The following is a 17,659-nucleotide window of genomic DNA, read 5'->3' as shown; positions in this document are numbered from 1 at the left end:
ACACGCAGTGACTGAGGACATGGTATATATGTGATTATCCTGGGAATACAGAGGACGGGGACATCTCTCTGGGGTATTCCTGTTACTGGGCCCATCTGTAGGAGACACACAGTGACTGAGGACATGGTATATATGCGATTATCCTGGGAATACAGAGGACGGGGACATCTCTCTGGGGTATCTCTGTTACTGGGTCCATCTGTAGGAGACACGCAGTGACTGAGGACATTGTATATATGTGATTATCCTGGGAATACAGAGGACGGGGACATCTCTCTGGGGTATTCCTGTTACTGGGCCCATCTGTAGGAGACACACAGTGACTGAGTACATTGTATATATGTGATTATCCTGGGAATACAGAGGACGGGGACATCTCTCTGGGGTATTACTGTTACTGGGCCCATCTGTAGGAGACACACAGTGACTGAGGACATTGTATATATGTAATTATCCTGGGAATACAGAGGACGGGGACATCTCTCTGGGGTATTCCTGTTACTGGCCCATCTGTAGGAGACACACAGTGACTGAGGACATGGTATATATGTGATTATCCTGGGAATACAGAGGACGGGGACATCTCTCTGGGGTATTCCTGTTACTGGGCCCATCTGTAGGAGACACACAGTGACTGAGTACATGGTATATATGTGATTATCCTGGGAATACAGAGGACGGGGACATCTCTCTGGGGTATTCCTGTTACTGGGCCCATCTGTAGGAGACACACAGTGACTGAGGACAGTGTATATATGTGATTATCCTGGGAATACAGAGGACGGGGACATCTCTCTGGGGTATTCCTGTTACTGGGCCATCTGTAGGAGACACACAGTTACTGAGGACATGGTATATATGTGATTATCCTGGGAATACAGAGGACGGGGACATCTCTCTGGGGTATTCCTGTTACTGGGCCCATCTGTAGGAGACACACAGTGACTGAGGACATGGTATATATGTGATTATCCTGGGAATACAGAGGACGGGGACATCTCTCTGGGGTATTCCTGTTACTGGGCCCATCTGTAGGAGACACGCAGTGACTGAGGACATGGTATATATGTGATTACCCTGGGAATACAGAGGGCGGGGACATCTCTCTGGGGTATCTCTGTTACTAGCCCCATCTGTAGGAGACACACAGTGACTGAGGACATGGTATATATGTGATTATCCTGGGAATACAGAGGACGGGGACATCTCTCTGGGGTATTCCTGTTACTGGGCCCATCTGTAGGAGACACGCAGTGACTGAGGACATTGTATATATGTGATTTTCCTGGGAATACAGAGGACGGGGACATCTCTCTGGGGTATTCCTGTTACTGGGCCCATCTGTAGGAGACACACAGTGACTGAGGACATTGTATATATATGATTATCCTGGGAATACAGTGGACGGGGACATCTCTCTGGGGTATTCCTGTTACTGGCCCATCTGTAGGAGACACACAGTGACTGAGGACATTGTATATATGTGATTATCCTGGGAATACAGAGGACGGGGACATCTCTCTGGGGTATTCCTGTTACTGGCCCATCTGTAGGAGACACACAGTGACTGAGGACATGGTATATATGTGATTATCCTGGGAATACAGTGGACGGGGACATCTCTCTGGGGTATTCCTGTTACTGGGCCCATCTGTAGGAGACACGCAGTGACTGAGAACATGGTATATATGTGATTATCCTGAGAATACAGAGGACGGGGACATCTCTCTGGGGTATCTCTGTTACTGGGCCCATCTGTAGGAGACACGCAGTGACTAAGGACATTGTATATATGTGATTATCAGATGCTGGGTGTATATAGGGGACCCCCATACCTGCTCTCCCCTGTACAATAAATGTCTCCTCTTACCCAGTGATGTGAGGGGCCGGTAATTCTCCATCATCACGTCCTTGTACAGACCCCTGTGTTCCTCTATATACTCCCCCTCCTGTATGGAGAGATAGACAGTGACATCCTGACACCTTATAGGCACCTGACACACACAATGATACAGTCATCACCCAAACACATCCCCAGTGTTACTGTATAACGTCCCATTCCCAGCAGTCACCTCTCCTGTCACATCCCCAGTGTTACTGTATAATGTCCCATTCCCAGCCTTCACCTCTCCGGTCACATCTCCGGTGTTACTGTATAACGTCCCATTACCAGCAGTCACCTCTCCGGTCACATCCCCGGTGTTACTGTATAACGTCCCATTTCCAGCAGTCACCTCTCCAGTCACATCCCCGGTGTTAATGTATAACGACCCATTCCCAACAGTCACCTCCCCCTGTGTTACTGTATAACGTCCCATTCCCAGCAGTCACCTCTCCAGCCACATTCCCCGGTGTTACTGTATAACGTCCCATTCCCAGCAGTCACCTCTCCGGTCACATCCGCCGGTGTTACTGTATAACGTCCCATTCCCAGCGGTCACCTCTCCTGTCACATCCCCCGGTGTTATTGTATAACGTCCCATTCCCAGCAGTCACCTCTCTGGTCACATCCCCCGGTGTTACTGTATAACGTCCCATTCCAAGCGGTCATCTCTCCGATCACATCCCCCGGTGTTACTGTAGAACGTCCCATTCCCAGCAGTCACCTCTCCGGTCACATCCCCCGGTGTTACTGTATAACATCCCATTCCCAGCAGTCACCTCTCCGGTCACATCCGCCGGTGTTACTGTATAACGTCCCATTCCCAGCAGTCACCTCTCCAGTCACATCCCACGGTGTTACTGTATAACGTCCCATTCCCAGCAGTCACCTCTCCGGTCACATCCCCGGTGTTACTGTATAACGTCCCATTCCCAGCAGTCACCTCCCCGGTGACATCCCCTGGTGTTACTGTATAACGTCCCATTCCCAGCAGTCACCTCTCCGGTCACATCCCCCCATTTTACTGTATAACGTCCCATTCCCAGCAGTCACCTCTCCGGTCACATCCGCCGGTGTTACTATACAACGTCCCATTCCCAGTAGTCACCTCTCCGGTCACATCCCCCGGTTTTAATGTATAACGTCCCATTCCCAGCAGTCACCTCTCCGGTCACATCCCCGGTGTTACTGTATAATGTCCCATTCCCAGCAGTCACCTCTCCGGTCACATACCCCGATGTTACTGTATAACGTCCCATTTCCAGCAGTCACCTCTCCGGTCACATCCCCCGGTGTTACTTTATAACGTCCCATTCCCAGCAGTCACCTCTCCGGTCACATCCCCGTTGTTACTGTATAACGTCCCATTCCCAGCAGTCATCTCTCCGGTCACAACCCCCGGTGTTACTGTATAACGTCCCATTCCCAGCAGTCACCTCTCCGGTCACATCCCCCGATGTTACTGTATAACGTCCCATTCCCAGCAGTCACCTCTCCGGTCACATCCCCCAATGTTACTGTATAACGTCCCATTCCCAGCAGTCACCTCTCCGGTCACATCCCCCGGTGTTACTGTATAACGCCCCATTCCCAGCAGTCACCTCTACGGTCACATCCCCGGTGTTACTGTATAACGTCACATTCCCAGCAGTCACCTCTCCGGTCACATCCCCGGTGTTACTGTAAAACATAACATTCCCAGCAGTCACCTCTCCGGTCACATCCCCCGGCGTTACTGTATAACATCCCATTCCCAGCAGTCACCTCTCCGGTCACATCCCCCGGTGTTACTGTATAACGTCCCATTCCCAGCAGTCACCTCTCCGGTCACATCCCCGGTGTTACTGTATAACATACCATTCCCAGCAGTCACCTCTCCGGTCACATCCCCCGGTGTTACTGTATAACATCCCATTCCCAGCAGTCACCGCTCCAGTCACATCCCCGGTGTTACTGTATAACGTCCCATTCCCAGCAGTCACCTCTCCGGTCACATTCCCCGGTGTTACTGTATAACGTCCCATTCCCAGCAGTCACCTCTCCGGTCACATCCCCTGGTGTTACTGTATAACACCCCATTCCCAGCGGTCACATCCCCAGTGTTACTGTATAATGTCCCATTCCCAGCCTTCACCTCTCCGGTCACATCTCCGGTGTTACTGTATAACGTCCCATTACCAGCAGTCACCTCTCCGGTCACATCCCCGGTGTTACTGTATAACGTCCCATTTCCAGCAGTCACCTCTCCAGTCACATCCCCGGTGTTAATGTATAACGACCCATTCCCAACAGTCACCTCCCCCTGTGTTACTGTATAACGTCCCATTCCCAGCAGTCACCTCTCCAGCCACATTCCCCGGTGTTACTGTATAACGTCCCATTCCCAGCAGTCACCTCTCCGGTCACATCCGCCGGTGTTACTGTATAACGTCCCATTCCCAGCGGTCACCTCTCCTGTCACATCCCCCGGTGTTATTGTATAACGTCCCATTCCCAGCAGTCACCTCTCTGGTCACATCCCCCGGTGTTACTGTATAACGTCCCATTCCAAGCGGTCATCTCTCCGATCACATCCCCCGGTGTTACTGTAGAACGTCCCATTCCCAGCAGTCACCTCTCCGGTCACATCCCCCGGTGTTACTGTATAACATCCCATTCCCAGCAGTCACCTCTCCGGTCACATCCGCCGGTGTTACTGTATAACGTCCCATTCCCAGCAGTCACCTCTCCAGTCACATCCCACGGTGTTACTGTATAACGTCCCATTCCCAGCAGTCACCTCTCCGGTCACATCCCCGGTGTTACTGTATAACGTCCCATTCCCAGCAGTCACCTCCCCGGTGACATCCCCTGGTGTTACTGTATAACGTCCCATTCCCAGCAGTCACCTCTCCGGTCACATCCCCCCATTTTACTGTATAACGTCCCATTCCCAGCAGTCACCTCTCCGGTCACATCCGCCGGTGTTACTATACAACGTCCCATTCCCAGTAGTCACCTCTCCGGTCACATCCCCCGGTTTTAATGTATAACGTCCCATTCCCAGCAGTCACCTCTCCGGTCACATCCCCGGTGTTACTGTATAATGTCCCATTCCCAGCAGTCACCTCTCCGGTCACATACCCCGATGTTACTGTATAACGTCCCATTTCCAGCAGTCACCTCTCCGGTCACATCCCCCGGTGTTACTTTATAACGTCCCATTCCCAGCAGTCACCTCTCCGGTCACATCCCCGTTGTTACTGTATAACGTCCCATTCCCAGCAGTCATCTCTCCGGTCACAACCCCCGGTGTTACTGTATAACGTCCCATTCCCAGCAGTCACCTCTCCGGTCACATCCCCCGATGTTACTGTATAACGTCCCATTCCCAGCAGTCACCTCTCCGGTCACATCCCCCAATGTTACTGTATAACGTCCCATTCCCAGCAGTCACCTCTCCGGTCACATCCCCCGGTGTTACTGTATAACGCCCCATTCCCAGCAGTCACCTCTACGGTCACATCCCCGGTGTTACTGTATAACGTCACATTCCCAGCAGTCACCTCTCCGGTCACATCCCCGGTGTTACTGTAAAACATAACATTCCCAGCAGTCACCTCTCCGGTCACATCCCCCGGCGTTACTGTATAACATCCCATTCCCAGCAGTCACCTCTCCGGTCACATCCCCCGGTGTTACTGTATAACGTCCCATTCCCAGCAGTCACCTCTCCGGTCACATCCCCGGTGTTACTGTATAACATACCATTCCCAGCAGTCACCTCTCCGGTCACATCCCCCGGTGTTACTGTATAACATCCCATTCCCAGCAGTCACCGCTCCAGTCACATCCCCGGTGTTACTGTATAACGTCCCATTCCCAGCAGTCACCTCTCCGGTCACATTCCCCGGTGTTACTGTATAACGTCCCATTCCCAGCAGTCACCTCTCCGGTCACATCCCCTGGTGTTACTGTATAACACCCCATTCCCAGCGGTCACATCCCCAGTGTTACTGTATAATGTCCCATTCCCAGCCTTCACCTCTCCGGTCACATCTCCGGTGTTACTGTATAACGTCCCATTACCAGCAGTCACCTCTCCGGTCACATCCCCGGTGTTACTGTATAACGTCCCATTTCCAGCAGTCACCTCTCCAGTCACATCCCCGGTGTTAATGTATAACGACCCATTCCCAACAGTCACCTCCCCCTGTGTTACTGTATAACGTCCCATTCCCAGCAGTCACCTCTCCAGCCACATTCCCCGGTGTAACTGTATAACGTCCCATTCCCAGCAGTCACCTCTCCGGTCACATCCGCCGGTGTTACTGTATAACGTCCCATTCCCAGCGGTCACCTCTCCTGTCACATCCCCCGGTGTTATTGTATAACGTCCCATTCCCAGCAGTCACCTCTCTGGTCACATCCCCCGGTGTTACTGTATAACGTCCCATTCCAAGCGGTCATCTCTCCGATCACATCCCCCGGTGTTACTGTAGAACGTCCCATTCCCAGCAGTCACCTCTCCGGTCACATCCCCCGGTGTTACTGTATAACATCCCATTCCCAGCAGTCACCTCTCCGGTCACATCCGCCGGTGTTACTGTATAACGTCCCATTCCCAGCAGTCACCTCTCCAGTCACATCCCACGGTGTTACTGTATAACGTCCCATTCCCAGCAGTCACCTCTCCGGTCACATCCCCGGTGTTACTGTATAACGTCCCATTCCCAGCAGTCACCTCCCCGGTGACATCCCCTAGTGTTACTGTATAACGTCCCATTCCAAGCGGTCATCTCTCCGATCACATCCCCCGGTGTTACTGTAGAACGTCCCATTCCCAGCAGTCACCTCTCTGGTCACATCCCCCGGTGTTACTGTATAACGTCCCATTCCAAGCGGTCATCTCTCCGATCACATCCCCCGGTGTTACTGTAGAACGTCCCATTCCCAGCAGTCACCTCTCCGGTCACATCCCCCGGTGTTACTGTATAACATCCCATTCCCAGCAGTCACCTCTCCGGTCACATCCGCCGGTGTTACTGTATAACGTCCCATTCCCAGCAGTCACCTCTCCAGTCACATCCCACGGTGTTACTGTATAACGTCCCATTCCCAGCAGTCACCTCTCCGGTCACATCCCCGGTGTTACTGTATAACGTACCAGTCCCAGCAGTCACCTCTCCGGTCACATCCCCCCATTTTACTTTATAACGTCCCATTCCCAGCTGTCACCTCTCCGGTCACATCCCCCGGTGTTACTGTATAATGTCCCATTCCCAGCAGTCACCTCTCCGGTCACATCCGCCGGTGTTACTGTATAACGTCCCATTCCCAGCAGTCACCTCTCCAGTCACATCCCACGGTGTTACTGTATAACGTCCCATTCCCAGCAGTCACCTCTCCGGTGACATCCCCCAGTGTTACTGTATAACGTCCCATTCCCAGCAGTAACTTCTCCGGTCACATACCCCTTTTTACTGTATAACGTCCCATTCCCAGCAGTCACCTCTCCGGTCACATCCCCCCATTTTACTGTATAACGTCCCATTCCCAGCAGTCACCTCTCCGGTCACATCCCCCGGTGTTACTGTATAATGTCCTATTTCCAGCAGTAACTTCTCCGGTCACATCCCCCGGTGTTACTGTATAACGTCCCATTCCCAGCAGTCACCACTCCGGTCACATCCCCCGGTGTTACTGTATAATGTCCCATTCCCAGCGGTCACCTCTCCGGTCACATCCCCCGGTGTTACTGTATAACGTCCCATTCCCAGCAGTCACCTCTCCGGTCACAACCCCCGGTGTTACTGTATAACGTCCCATTCCCAGCAGTAACTTCTCCGGTCACATCCCCCGGTGTTACTGTATAACGTCCCATTCCCAGCAGTCACCTCCGGTCACATCCTCTGGTGTTATTGTATAACGTCCCAATCCCAGCAGTCACCTCTCCGGTCACATCCCCCGGTGTTACTGTATAACGTCCCATTCCCAGCAGTCACCTCTCCGGTCACAACCCCCGGTGTTACTGTATAACGTCCCATTCCCAGCAGTAACTTCTCCGGTCACATCCCCCGGTGTTACTGTATAACGTCCCATTCCCAGCAGTCACCTCCGGTCACATCCTCTGGTGTTATTGTATAACGTCCCAATCCCAGCAGTCACCTCTCCGGTCACATCCCCCGGTGTTACTGTATAACGTCCCATTCCCAGCAGTCACCTCTCCGGTCACATCCCCCGGTGTTACTGTATAACGTCCCATTCCCAGCAGTCACCTCTCTGGTCACATCCCCGGTGTTACTGTATAACATACCATTCCCAGCAGTCACCTCTCCGGTCACATCCGCCGGTGTTACTGTATAACGTCCCATTCCCAGCAGTCACCTCTCCAGTCACATCCCACGGTGTTACTGTATAACGTCCCATTCCCAGCAGTCACCTCTCCGGTGACATCCCCCAGTGTTACTGTATAACGTCCCATTCCCAGCAGTAACTTCTCCGGTCACATACCCCTTTTTACTGTATAACGTCCCATTCCCAGCAGTCACCTCTCCGGTCACATCCCCCCATTTTACTGTATAACGTCCCATTCCCAGCAGTCACCTCTCCGGTCACATCCCCCGGTGTTACTGTATAATGTCCTATTCCCAGCAGTAACTTCTCCGGTCACATCCCCCGGTGTTACTGTATAACGTCCCATTCCCAGCAGTCACCACTCCGGTCACATCCCCCGGTGTTACTGTATAATGTCCCATTCCCAGCGGTCACCTCTCCGGTCACATCCCCCGGTGTTACTGTATAACGTCCCATTCCCAGCAGTCACCTCTCCGGTCACAACCCCCGGTGTTACTGTATAACGTCCCATTCCCAGCAGTAACTTCTCCGGTCACATCCCCCGGTGTTACTGTATAACGTCCCATTCCCAGCAGTCACCTCCGGTCACATCCTCTGGTGTTATTGTATAACGTCCCAATCCCAGCAGTCACCTCTCCGGTCACATCCCCCGGTGTTACTGTATAACGTCCCATTCCCAGCAGTCACCTCTCCGGTCACATCCCCCGGTGTTACTGTATAACGTCCCATTCCCAGCAGTCACCTCTCTGGTCACATCCCCGGTGTTACTGTATAACATACCATTCCCAGCAGTCACCTCTCCGGTCACATCCCCCGGTGTTACTGTATAACATCCCATTCCCAGCAGTCACCTCTCCAGTCACATCCCCGGTGTTACTGTATAACGTCCCATTCCCAGCAGTCACCTCTCCGGTCACATTCCCCGGTGTTACTGTATAACGTCCCATTCCCAGCAGTCACCTCTCCGGTCACATCCCCTGGTGTTACTGTATAACACCCCATTCCCAGCGGTCACATCCCCAGTGTTACTGTATAATGTCCCATTCCCAGCCTTCACCTCTCCGGTCACATCTCCGGTGTTACTGTATAACGTCCCATTACCAGCAGTCACCTCTCCGGTCACATCCCCGGTGTTACTGTATAACGTCCCATTTCCAGCAGTCACCTCTCCAGTCACATCCCCGGTGTTAATGTATAACGACCCATTCCCAACAGTCACCTCCCCCTGTGTTACTGTATAACGTCCCATTCCCAGCAGTCACCTCTCCAGCCACATTCCCCGGTGTTACTGTATAACGTCCCATTCCCAGCAGTCACCTCTCCGGTCACATCCGCCGGTGTTACTGTATAACGTCCCATTCCCAGCGGTCACCTCTCCTGTCACATCCCCCGGTGTTATTGTATAACGTCCCATTCCCAGCAGTCACCTCTCTGGTCACATCCCCCGGTGTTACTGTATAACGTCCCATTCCAAGCGGTCATCTCTCCGATCACATCCCCCGGTGTTACTGTAGAACGTCCCATTCCAAGCGGTCACCTCTCCGGTCACATCCCCCGGTGTTACTGTATAACGTCCCATTCCCAGCAGTAACTTCTCCGGTCACATCCCCCGGTGTTACTGTATAACGTCCCATTCCCAGCAGTCACCTCCGGTCACATCCTCTGGTGTTATTGTATAACGTCCCATTCCCAGCAGTCACCTCTCCGGTCACATCCCTCGGTGTTACTGTATAACGTCCCATTCCCAGCAGTCACCTCCCCGGTCCCATCCCCCGGTGTTACTGTATAACGTCCCATTCCCAGCAGTCACCTCTCCGGTCACATCCCCCGGTGTTACTGTATAACGTCCCATTCCCAGCAGTCACCTCTCCGGTCACATCCCCCGGTGTTACTGTATAACGTCCCATTCCCAGCAGTCACCTCTACGGTCACATCACCCGGTGTTACTGTTTAACGTCCCATTCCCAACAGTCACCTCTCCGGTCACATCTCCCGGTGTTACTGTATAACGTCCCATTCCCAGCAGTCACCTCTCCGGTCACATCCCCCGGTGTTACTGTATAACGTCCCATTCCCAGCAGTCACCTCTCCGGTCACATCCCCCGGTGTTACTGTACAACGTCCCATTCCCAGCAGTCACCTCTCCGGTCACATCCCCGGTGTTACTGTAAACCGTCCCAATTCCGGAGGAAATTCCTCCCCTGTATAATAACAAAACACCACAGGCTGCTCCCACTGTAAAATAATAGCAGGATAGCACAGGACGCTCCCTCTGTATACTATCAGGACACTACAGGTTGCTCCCATTGTATAATAATAGTAAGAGGACACTACAGTCTACTCCCCCTGTATACTATCAGGAAACCACATGCTGCTGCCCCTGTATAATAAAAACAGGACACCACAGGCTGCTCCGCCCGTATAATAATAAAAACAGGACACCACAGGCTGCTCCCCCTGTATAATAATAATAATAATAATAACAGGACACCACAGGCTGCTCCACGGTATAATAATAACAGGACACCACAGGCTGCTCCTCCTGTATACTATCAGGAGACCACAGGCTGCTCCCCCTGTATACTATCAAGACACCGCAGGCTGCTCCGCCTGTATACTATCAGGAGACCACAGGCTGCTCCGCCTGTATACTATCAGGAGACCACAGGCTGCTCCCCCTGTATACTATCAGGACACCACAGGCTGCTCCGCCTGTATAATTACCTCATCCAGGACACCACAGGCTGCTCCGCCTGTATAATTACCTCATCCAGGACACCACAGGCTGCTCCCCCTGTATACTATCAGGACACCACAGGCTGCTCCCCCTGTATAATAATATCAGGACACCACAGGCTGCTCCGTCTGTATACTATCAGGACAACACAGGCTGCTCCCCCTGTATAATAATATCAGGACACCACAAGCTGCTCCCCCTGTATAATAATAACAGGACACCACAGGCTGCTCCGCCTGTATAATAATGACCGGACAGCACAGGCTGCTTCGCCTGTATAATACTATCCGGACACCACATGCTGCTCCCCCTGTATAATAATATCAGGACACCACAGGCTGCTCCCCGGTATAATAATAACAGGACACCACAGGCTGCTCCTCCTGTATAATAATAACTGGACACCACAGGCTGCTCCCCTGTATAATAATAACAGGACACCATAGGCTGCTCCGCCTGTATACTATCAGGAGACCACAGGCTGCTCCCCCTGTATACTATCAAGACACCGCAGGCTGCTCCGCCTGTATACTATCAGGAGACCACAGGCTGCTCCCCCTGTATACTATCAGGACACCACAGGCTGCTCCGCCTGTATACTATCAGGAGACCACAGGCTGCTCCCCCTGTATACTATCAGGACACCACAGGCTGCTCCGCCTGTATAATTACCTCATCCAGGACACCACAGGCTGCTCCGCCTGTATAATTACCTCATCCAGGACACCACAGGCTGCTCCCCCTGTATACTATCAGGACACCACAGGCTGCTCCCCCTGTATAATAATATCAGGACACCACAGGCTGCTCCGTCTGTATACTATCAGGACACCACAGGCTGCTCCCCCTGTATACTAACAGGACACCACAGGCTGCTCCCCCTTTATACTATCAGGACCCCACAGGCTGCTCCGCCTGTATACTATCAGGACACCACAGGCTGCTCCCCCTGTATAATAATATCAGGACACCACAAGCTGCTCCCCCTGTATACTAACAGGACACCACAGGCTGCTCCCCCTGTATAATAATAACAGGACACCACAAGCTGCTCCCCCTGTATACTAACAGGACACCACAGGCTGCTCCGCCTGTATAATAATGACCGGACACCACAGGCTGCTCCCCCTGTATACTATCAGGACACCACAGGCTGCTCCGCCTGTATACTATCAGGACACCACAAGCTGCTCCCCCTGTATACTAACAGGACACCACAGGCTGCTCCGCCTGTATAATAATGACCGGACACCACAGGCTGCTCCCCCTGTATACTATCAGGACACCACAGGCTGCTCCGCCTGTATACTATTAGGACACCACAGTCTGCTCCCCCTGTATACTATCAGGACACCACAGGCTGCTCCCCCTGTATACTATCAGGACACCACAGGCTGCTCCCCCTGTATACTATCAGGACACCACAGGCTGCTCCGCCTGTATACTATCAGGACACCACAAGCTGCTCCCACTGTATAATAATGACCGGACACCACAGGCTGCTCCGCCTGTATACTATCAGGACACCACAGTCTGCTCCCCCTGTATACTATCAGGACACCACAGGCTGCTCCCCCTGTATACTATCAGGACACCACAGGCTGCTCCGCCTGTATACTATCAGGAGACCACAGGCTGCTCCACCTGTATACTATCAGGACACCACAGGCTGCTCCGCCTGTATACTATCAGGAGACCACAGGCTGCTCCCCCTGTATACTATCAGGACACCACAGGCTGCTCCCCCTGTATAATAATATCAGGACACCACAGGCTGCTCCGACTGTATACTATCAGGACACCACAGGCTGCTCCCCCTGTATAATAATATCAGGACACCACAAGCTGCTCCCCTTGTATAATAATAACAGGACACCACAGGCTGCTCCGCCTGTATAATAATGACCGGACACCACAGGCTGCTCCCCCTGTATACTATCAGGACACCACAGGCTGCTCCGCCTGTATACTATCAGGACACCACAAGCTGCTCCCCCTGTATACTAATAGGACACCACAGGCTGCTCCGCCTGTATAATAATGACCGGACACCACAGGCTGCTCCCCCTGTATACTATCAGGACACCACAGGCTGCTCCGCCTGTATACTATTAGGACACCACAGTCTGCTCCCCCTGTATACTATCAGGACACCACAGGCTGCTCCCCCTGTATACTATCAGGACACCACAGGCTGCTCTCCCTATATACTATCAGGACACCACAGGCTGCTCCGCCTGTATACTATTAGGACACCACAGTCTGCTCCCCCTGTATACTATCAGGACACCACAGGCTGCTCCCCCTGTATACTATCAGGACACCACAGGCTGCTCTCCCTATATACTATCAGGACACCACAAGCTGCTCCCACTGTATAATAACGACCGGACACCACAGGCTGCTCCGCCTGTATACTATCAGGACACCACAGTCTGCTCCCCCTGTATACTATCAGGACACCACAGGCTGCTCTCCCTATATACTATCAGGACACCACAGGCTGCTCCGCCTGTATACTATCAGGACACCACAGTCTGCTCCCCCTGTATACTATCAGGACACCACAGTCTGCTCCCCCTGTATACTATCAGGACACCACAGGCTGCTCCCCCTGTGTACTATCAGGACACCACAGGCTGCTCCGCCTGTATACTATCAGGACACCACAGGCTGGTCCCCTGTATACTATCAGGACACCACAGGCTGCTCCCCCTGTATACTATCAGGACACCACAGGCTGCTCCGCCTGTATACTATCAGGACACCACAGTCTGCTCCCCCTGTATACTATCAGGACACCACAGGCTGCTCTCCCTGTATACTATCAGGACACCACAGGCTGCTCCGCCTGTATACTATCAGGACACCACAGTCTGCTCCCCCTGTATACTATCAGGACACCACAGTCTGCTCCCCCTGTATACTATCAGGACACCACAGTCTGCTCCCCCTGTATACTATCAGGACACCACAGTCTGCTCCCCCTGTATACTATCAGGACACCACAGGCTGCTCCCCCTGTGTACTATCAGGACACCACAGGCTGCTCCGCCTGTATACTATCAGAACACCACAGGCTGCTCCCCTGTATACTATCAGGACACCACAGGCTGCTCCCCCTGTATAATATCAGGACACCACAGGCTGCTCCCCCTGTGTACTATCAGGACACCACAGGCTGCTCCGCCTGTATACTATCAGGACACCACAGGCTGGTCCCCTGTATACTATCAGGACACCACAGGCTGCTCCCCCTGTATACTATCAGGACACCACAGGCTGCTCCGCCTGTATACTATCAGGACACCACAGTCTGCTCCCCCTGTATACTATCAGGACACCACAGGCTGCTCTCCCTGTATACTATCAGGACACCACAGGCTGCTCCGCCTGTATACTATCAGGACACCACAGTCTGCTCCCCCTGTATACTATCAGGACACCACAGTCTGCTCCCCCTGTATACTATCAGGACACCACAGTCTGCTCCCCCTGTATACTATCAGGACACCACAGTCTGCTCCCCCTGTATACTATCAGGACACCACAGGCTGCTCCCCCTGTGTACTATCAGGACACCACAGGCTGCTCCGCCTGTATACTATCAGAACACCACAGGCTGCTCCCCTGTATACTATCAGGACACCACAGGCTGCTCCCCCTGTATACTATCAGGACACCACAGGCTGCTCCCCCTGTATACTATCAGGACACCACAGGCTGCTCCCCCTGTATACTATCAGGACACCACAGGCTGCTCCGCCTGTATACTATCAGGACACCACAGTCTGCTCCCCCTGTATACTATCAGGACACCACAGGCTGCTCCGCCTGTATACTATCAGGACACCACAGTCTGCTCCCCCTGTATACTATCAGGACACCACAGTCTGCTCCCCCTGTATACTATCAGGACACCACAGTCTGCTCCCCCTGTATACTATCAGGACACCACAGTCTGCTCCCCCTGTATACTATCAGGACACCACAGGCTGCTCCCCCTGTGTACTATCAGGACACCACAGGCTGCTCCGCCTGTATACTATCAGAACACCACAGGCTGCTCCCCTGTATACTATCAGGACACCACAGGCTGCTCCCCCTGTATACTATCAGGACACCACAGGCTGCTCCCCCTGTATACTATCAGGACACCACAGGCTGCTCCCCCTGTATACTATCAGGACACCACAGGCTGCTCCCCCTGTATAATTACCTCATCCCGGACACATCTTATCTCCCCACTAGAAGAGAGGGCGGGAAACGGGAAGGTCACTGTCAGCTGCAGCGCACAAGCCGGAATTAGGCTGTGATTGGCACATGCTGCTTCCTGGTGTCTGGCCCCTCCCTCCTGCATTCCGGCCACAGCCCCGCCCTCGGTAAGGATTTTCACCACACATGTCCTCATCGCCGGAGGCCGGCGGCCATGTTCCTGTAGAGCAGCACTTCGGCAGCAGTTTGCGGTGACGTCAGATATGAACCCCGCCCTCTATCACTCCCACAAGGCAGCAGGACCAGAGAGCGGCCATTGCTGTGTCTGGCAGCAGAGAATGACATTATTATTCTATAGGCTGCTGAGCAGCCTGTGATGTGTTGCCTTGTTATAGTGCAGCTGGAGCAGCCACTTGTGCTGCTTTATTATTGTACAGGGGGAGGTGCCTTGTTATAGTGCAGCTGGAGCAGTCTGTAGTGCTGCATTATTGTACAGGGGTCGGTGCATTGTTATAGTGCAGCTGGAGCAGCCTCTGGTGCTGCATTATCATTGTACAGGGGGAGGTGCCTTGTTATAGTGCAGATGGAGCAGCCTCTAGTGCTGATATATCATTGTACAGGGGGAGGTGCCTTGTTATAGTGCAGCTGGAGCAGCCTCTGGTGCTGCTTTATCATTGTACAGGGGGAGGTGCCTTGTTATAGTGCAGCTGGAGCAGTCTGTAGTGCTGCATTATTGTACAGGGGTCGGTGCATTGTTATAGTGCAGCTGGAGCAGCCTCTGGTGCTGCATTATCATTATACAGGGGGAGGTGCCTTGTTATAGTGCAGATGGAGCAGCCTCTAGTGCTGATATATCATTGTACAGGGGGAGGTGCCTTGTTATAGTGCAGCTGGAGCAGCCTCTGGTGCTGCATTATCATTGTACAGGGGGCGATGCATTGTTATAGTGCAGCTGGAGCAGCCTCTGGTGCTGCATTATCATTGTACAGGGGAAGGTGCATTGTTATAGTGCAGCTGGAGCAGCCTCTGGTGCTGCATTATCATTGTACAGGGGAAGGTGCATTGTTATAGTGCAGCCTCTTGTGCTGCATTATCATTGTACAGGGGGCGGTGCATTGTTATAGTGCAGCTGGAGCAGCCTCTGGTGCTGCAATATCATTGTACAGGGGAGGTGCATTGTTATATAGTGCAGCTGGAGCAGTCTGGTGCCTTGTTATAGTGCAGCTGGATCGGCCTCTTGTGCTGCATTATCATTGTACAGGGGGAGGTGCCTTGTTATAGTGCAGCTGGAGCAGCCTCTTGTGCTGCATTATCATTGTACAGGGGGAGGTGCCTTGTTATAGTGCAGCTGGAGCAGCCTCTGGTGCTGCATTATCATTGTACAGGCGGCGGTGCATTGTTATAGTGCAGCTGGAGCGGCCTCTTGTGCTGCATTATCATTGTACAGGGGGAAGTGCCTTGTTATAGTGCAGCTGGAGCAGCCTCTGGTGCTGCATTATCATTGTACAGGCGGCGGTGCATTGTTATAGTGCAGCTGGAGCAGCCTCTGGTGCTGCATTATCATTGTATAGGTGATTGACACTGTAGCATTCCTCCCAACTTGTAAGCTTGCCGAATAGGGACACTGTGTCGGGTGATAGCGGTGCTCTCAGAGCCCCTGTACCGCTGTGTGTCGGGTGATAGCGGTGCTCTCAGAGCCCCTGTACCGGTGTGTGTCGGGTGATATTGGTTCTCTCAGAGCCCCTGTATCGGTGTGTGTCAGGTGATAGCGGTGCTCTCAGAGCCCCTGTACCGGTGTGTGTCGGGTGATAGCGGTGCTCTAAGAGCCCCTGTACCGGTGTGTGTCGGGTGATAGCGGTGCTCTCAGAGCCCCTGTACCGGTGTGTGTCGGGTGATAGCGGCGCTCTCAGAGCCCCTGTACCGGTGTGTGTCGGGTGATAGCGGCGCTCTCAGAGCCCCTGTACCGCTGTGTGTCGGGTGATATTGGTTCTCTCAGAGCCCCTGTACCGGTGTGTGTCGGGTGATAGCGGTGCTCTCAGAGCCCCTGTACCGCTGTGTGTCGGGTGATAGAGGTGCTCTCAGAGCCCCTGTACGGCTGTGTGTCGGGTGATAGCGGCGCTCTCAGAGCCCCTGTACCGGTGTGTGTCGGGTGATAGCGGTGCTCTCAGAGCCCCTGTACCGGCGTGTGTCGGGTGATAGCGGTGCTCTCAGAGCCCCTGTACCGCTGTGTGTCGGGTGATAGCGGTGCTCTCAGAGCCCCTGTACCGGTGTGTGTCGGGTGATAGGGGCGCTCTCAGAGCCCCTGTACCGGTGTGTGTCGGGTGATAGCGGCGCTCTCAGAGCCCCTGTACCGCTGTGTGTCAGGTGATAGCGGTGCTCTCAGAGCCCCTGTACCCGTGTGTCGGGTGATAGCGGCGCTCTCAGAGCCCCTGTACCGGTGTGTGTCGGGTGATAGCGGTGCTCTCAGAGCCCCTGTACCGCTGTGTGTG

The 17,659-nt window shown here is 53.3% G+C and overlaps 4 protein-coding genes across 5 annotated transcripts in view; 1 reads left to right on the top strand and 3 right to left on the bottom strand.

Moving 5' to 3' along the window:
* Positions 1-15,280, bottom strand: part of LOC146009823 (uncharacterized) — a 29,250-nt gene extending 13,970 nt beyond the window's left edge. Inside the window, exons 1-2 of the mRNA XM_083150334.1 lie at positions 15,175-15,280; positions 1,871-1,949 (exon numbers count right to left, since the gene is read on the bottom strand). Of these exons, the coding sequence (XP_083006460.1) occupies positions 1,871-1,904 (34 nt within the window). The 5' untranslated portion in view covers positions 1,905-1,949; positions 15,175-15,280. The remainder of the gene's footprint in view (positions 1-1,870; positions 1,950-15,174) is intronic.
* The window catches only part of LOC146009826 (uncharacterized), a 426,905-nt gene that overhangs the window by 42,439 nt on the left and 366,807 nt on the right, over positions 1-17,659 (bottom strand). The gene's annotated exons all lie outside the window — the stretch shown is intronic.
* LOC146009807 (uncharacterized) overlaps positions 1-17,659 on the top strand; it is a 234,070-nt gene that overhangs the window by 66,978 nt on the left and 149,433 nt on the right. The window lies entirely within an intron of this gene.
* The window catches only part of LOC146009818 (uncharacterized), a 119,238-nt gene that overhangs the window by 81,418 nt on the left and 20,161 nt on the right, over positions 1-17,659 (bottom strand). The window lies entirely within an intron of this gene.

Source organism: Crinia signifera, chromosome 6 (genome assembly GCF_055691185.1).
Source record: "Crinia signifera chromosome 6, ASM5569118v1, whole genome shotgun sequence".
Lineage (NCBI taxonomy): Eukaryota > Metazoa > Chordata > Amphibia > Anura > Myobatrachidae > Crinia > Crinia signifera.
This window is presented reverse-complemented; position numbering and strand designations above follow the sequence as displayed.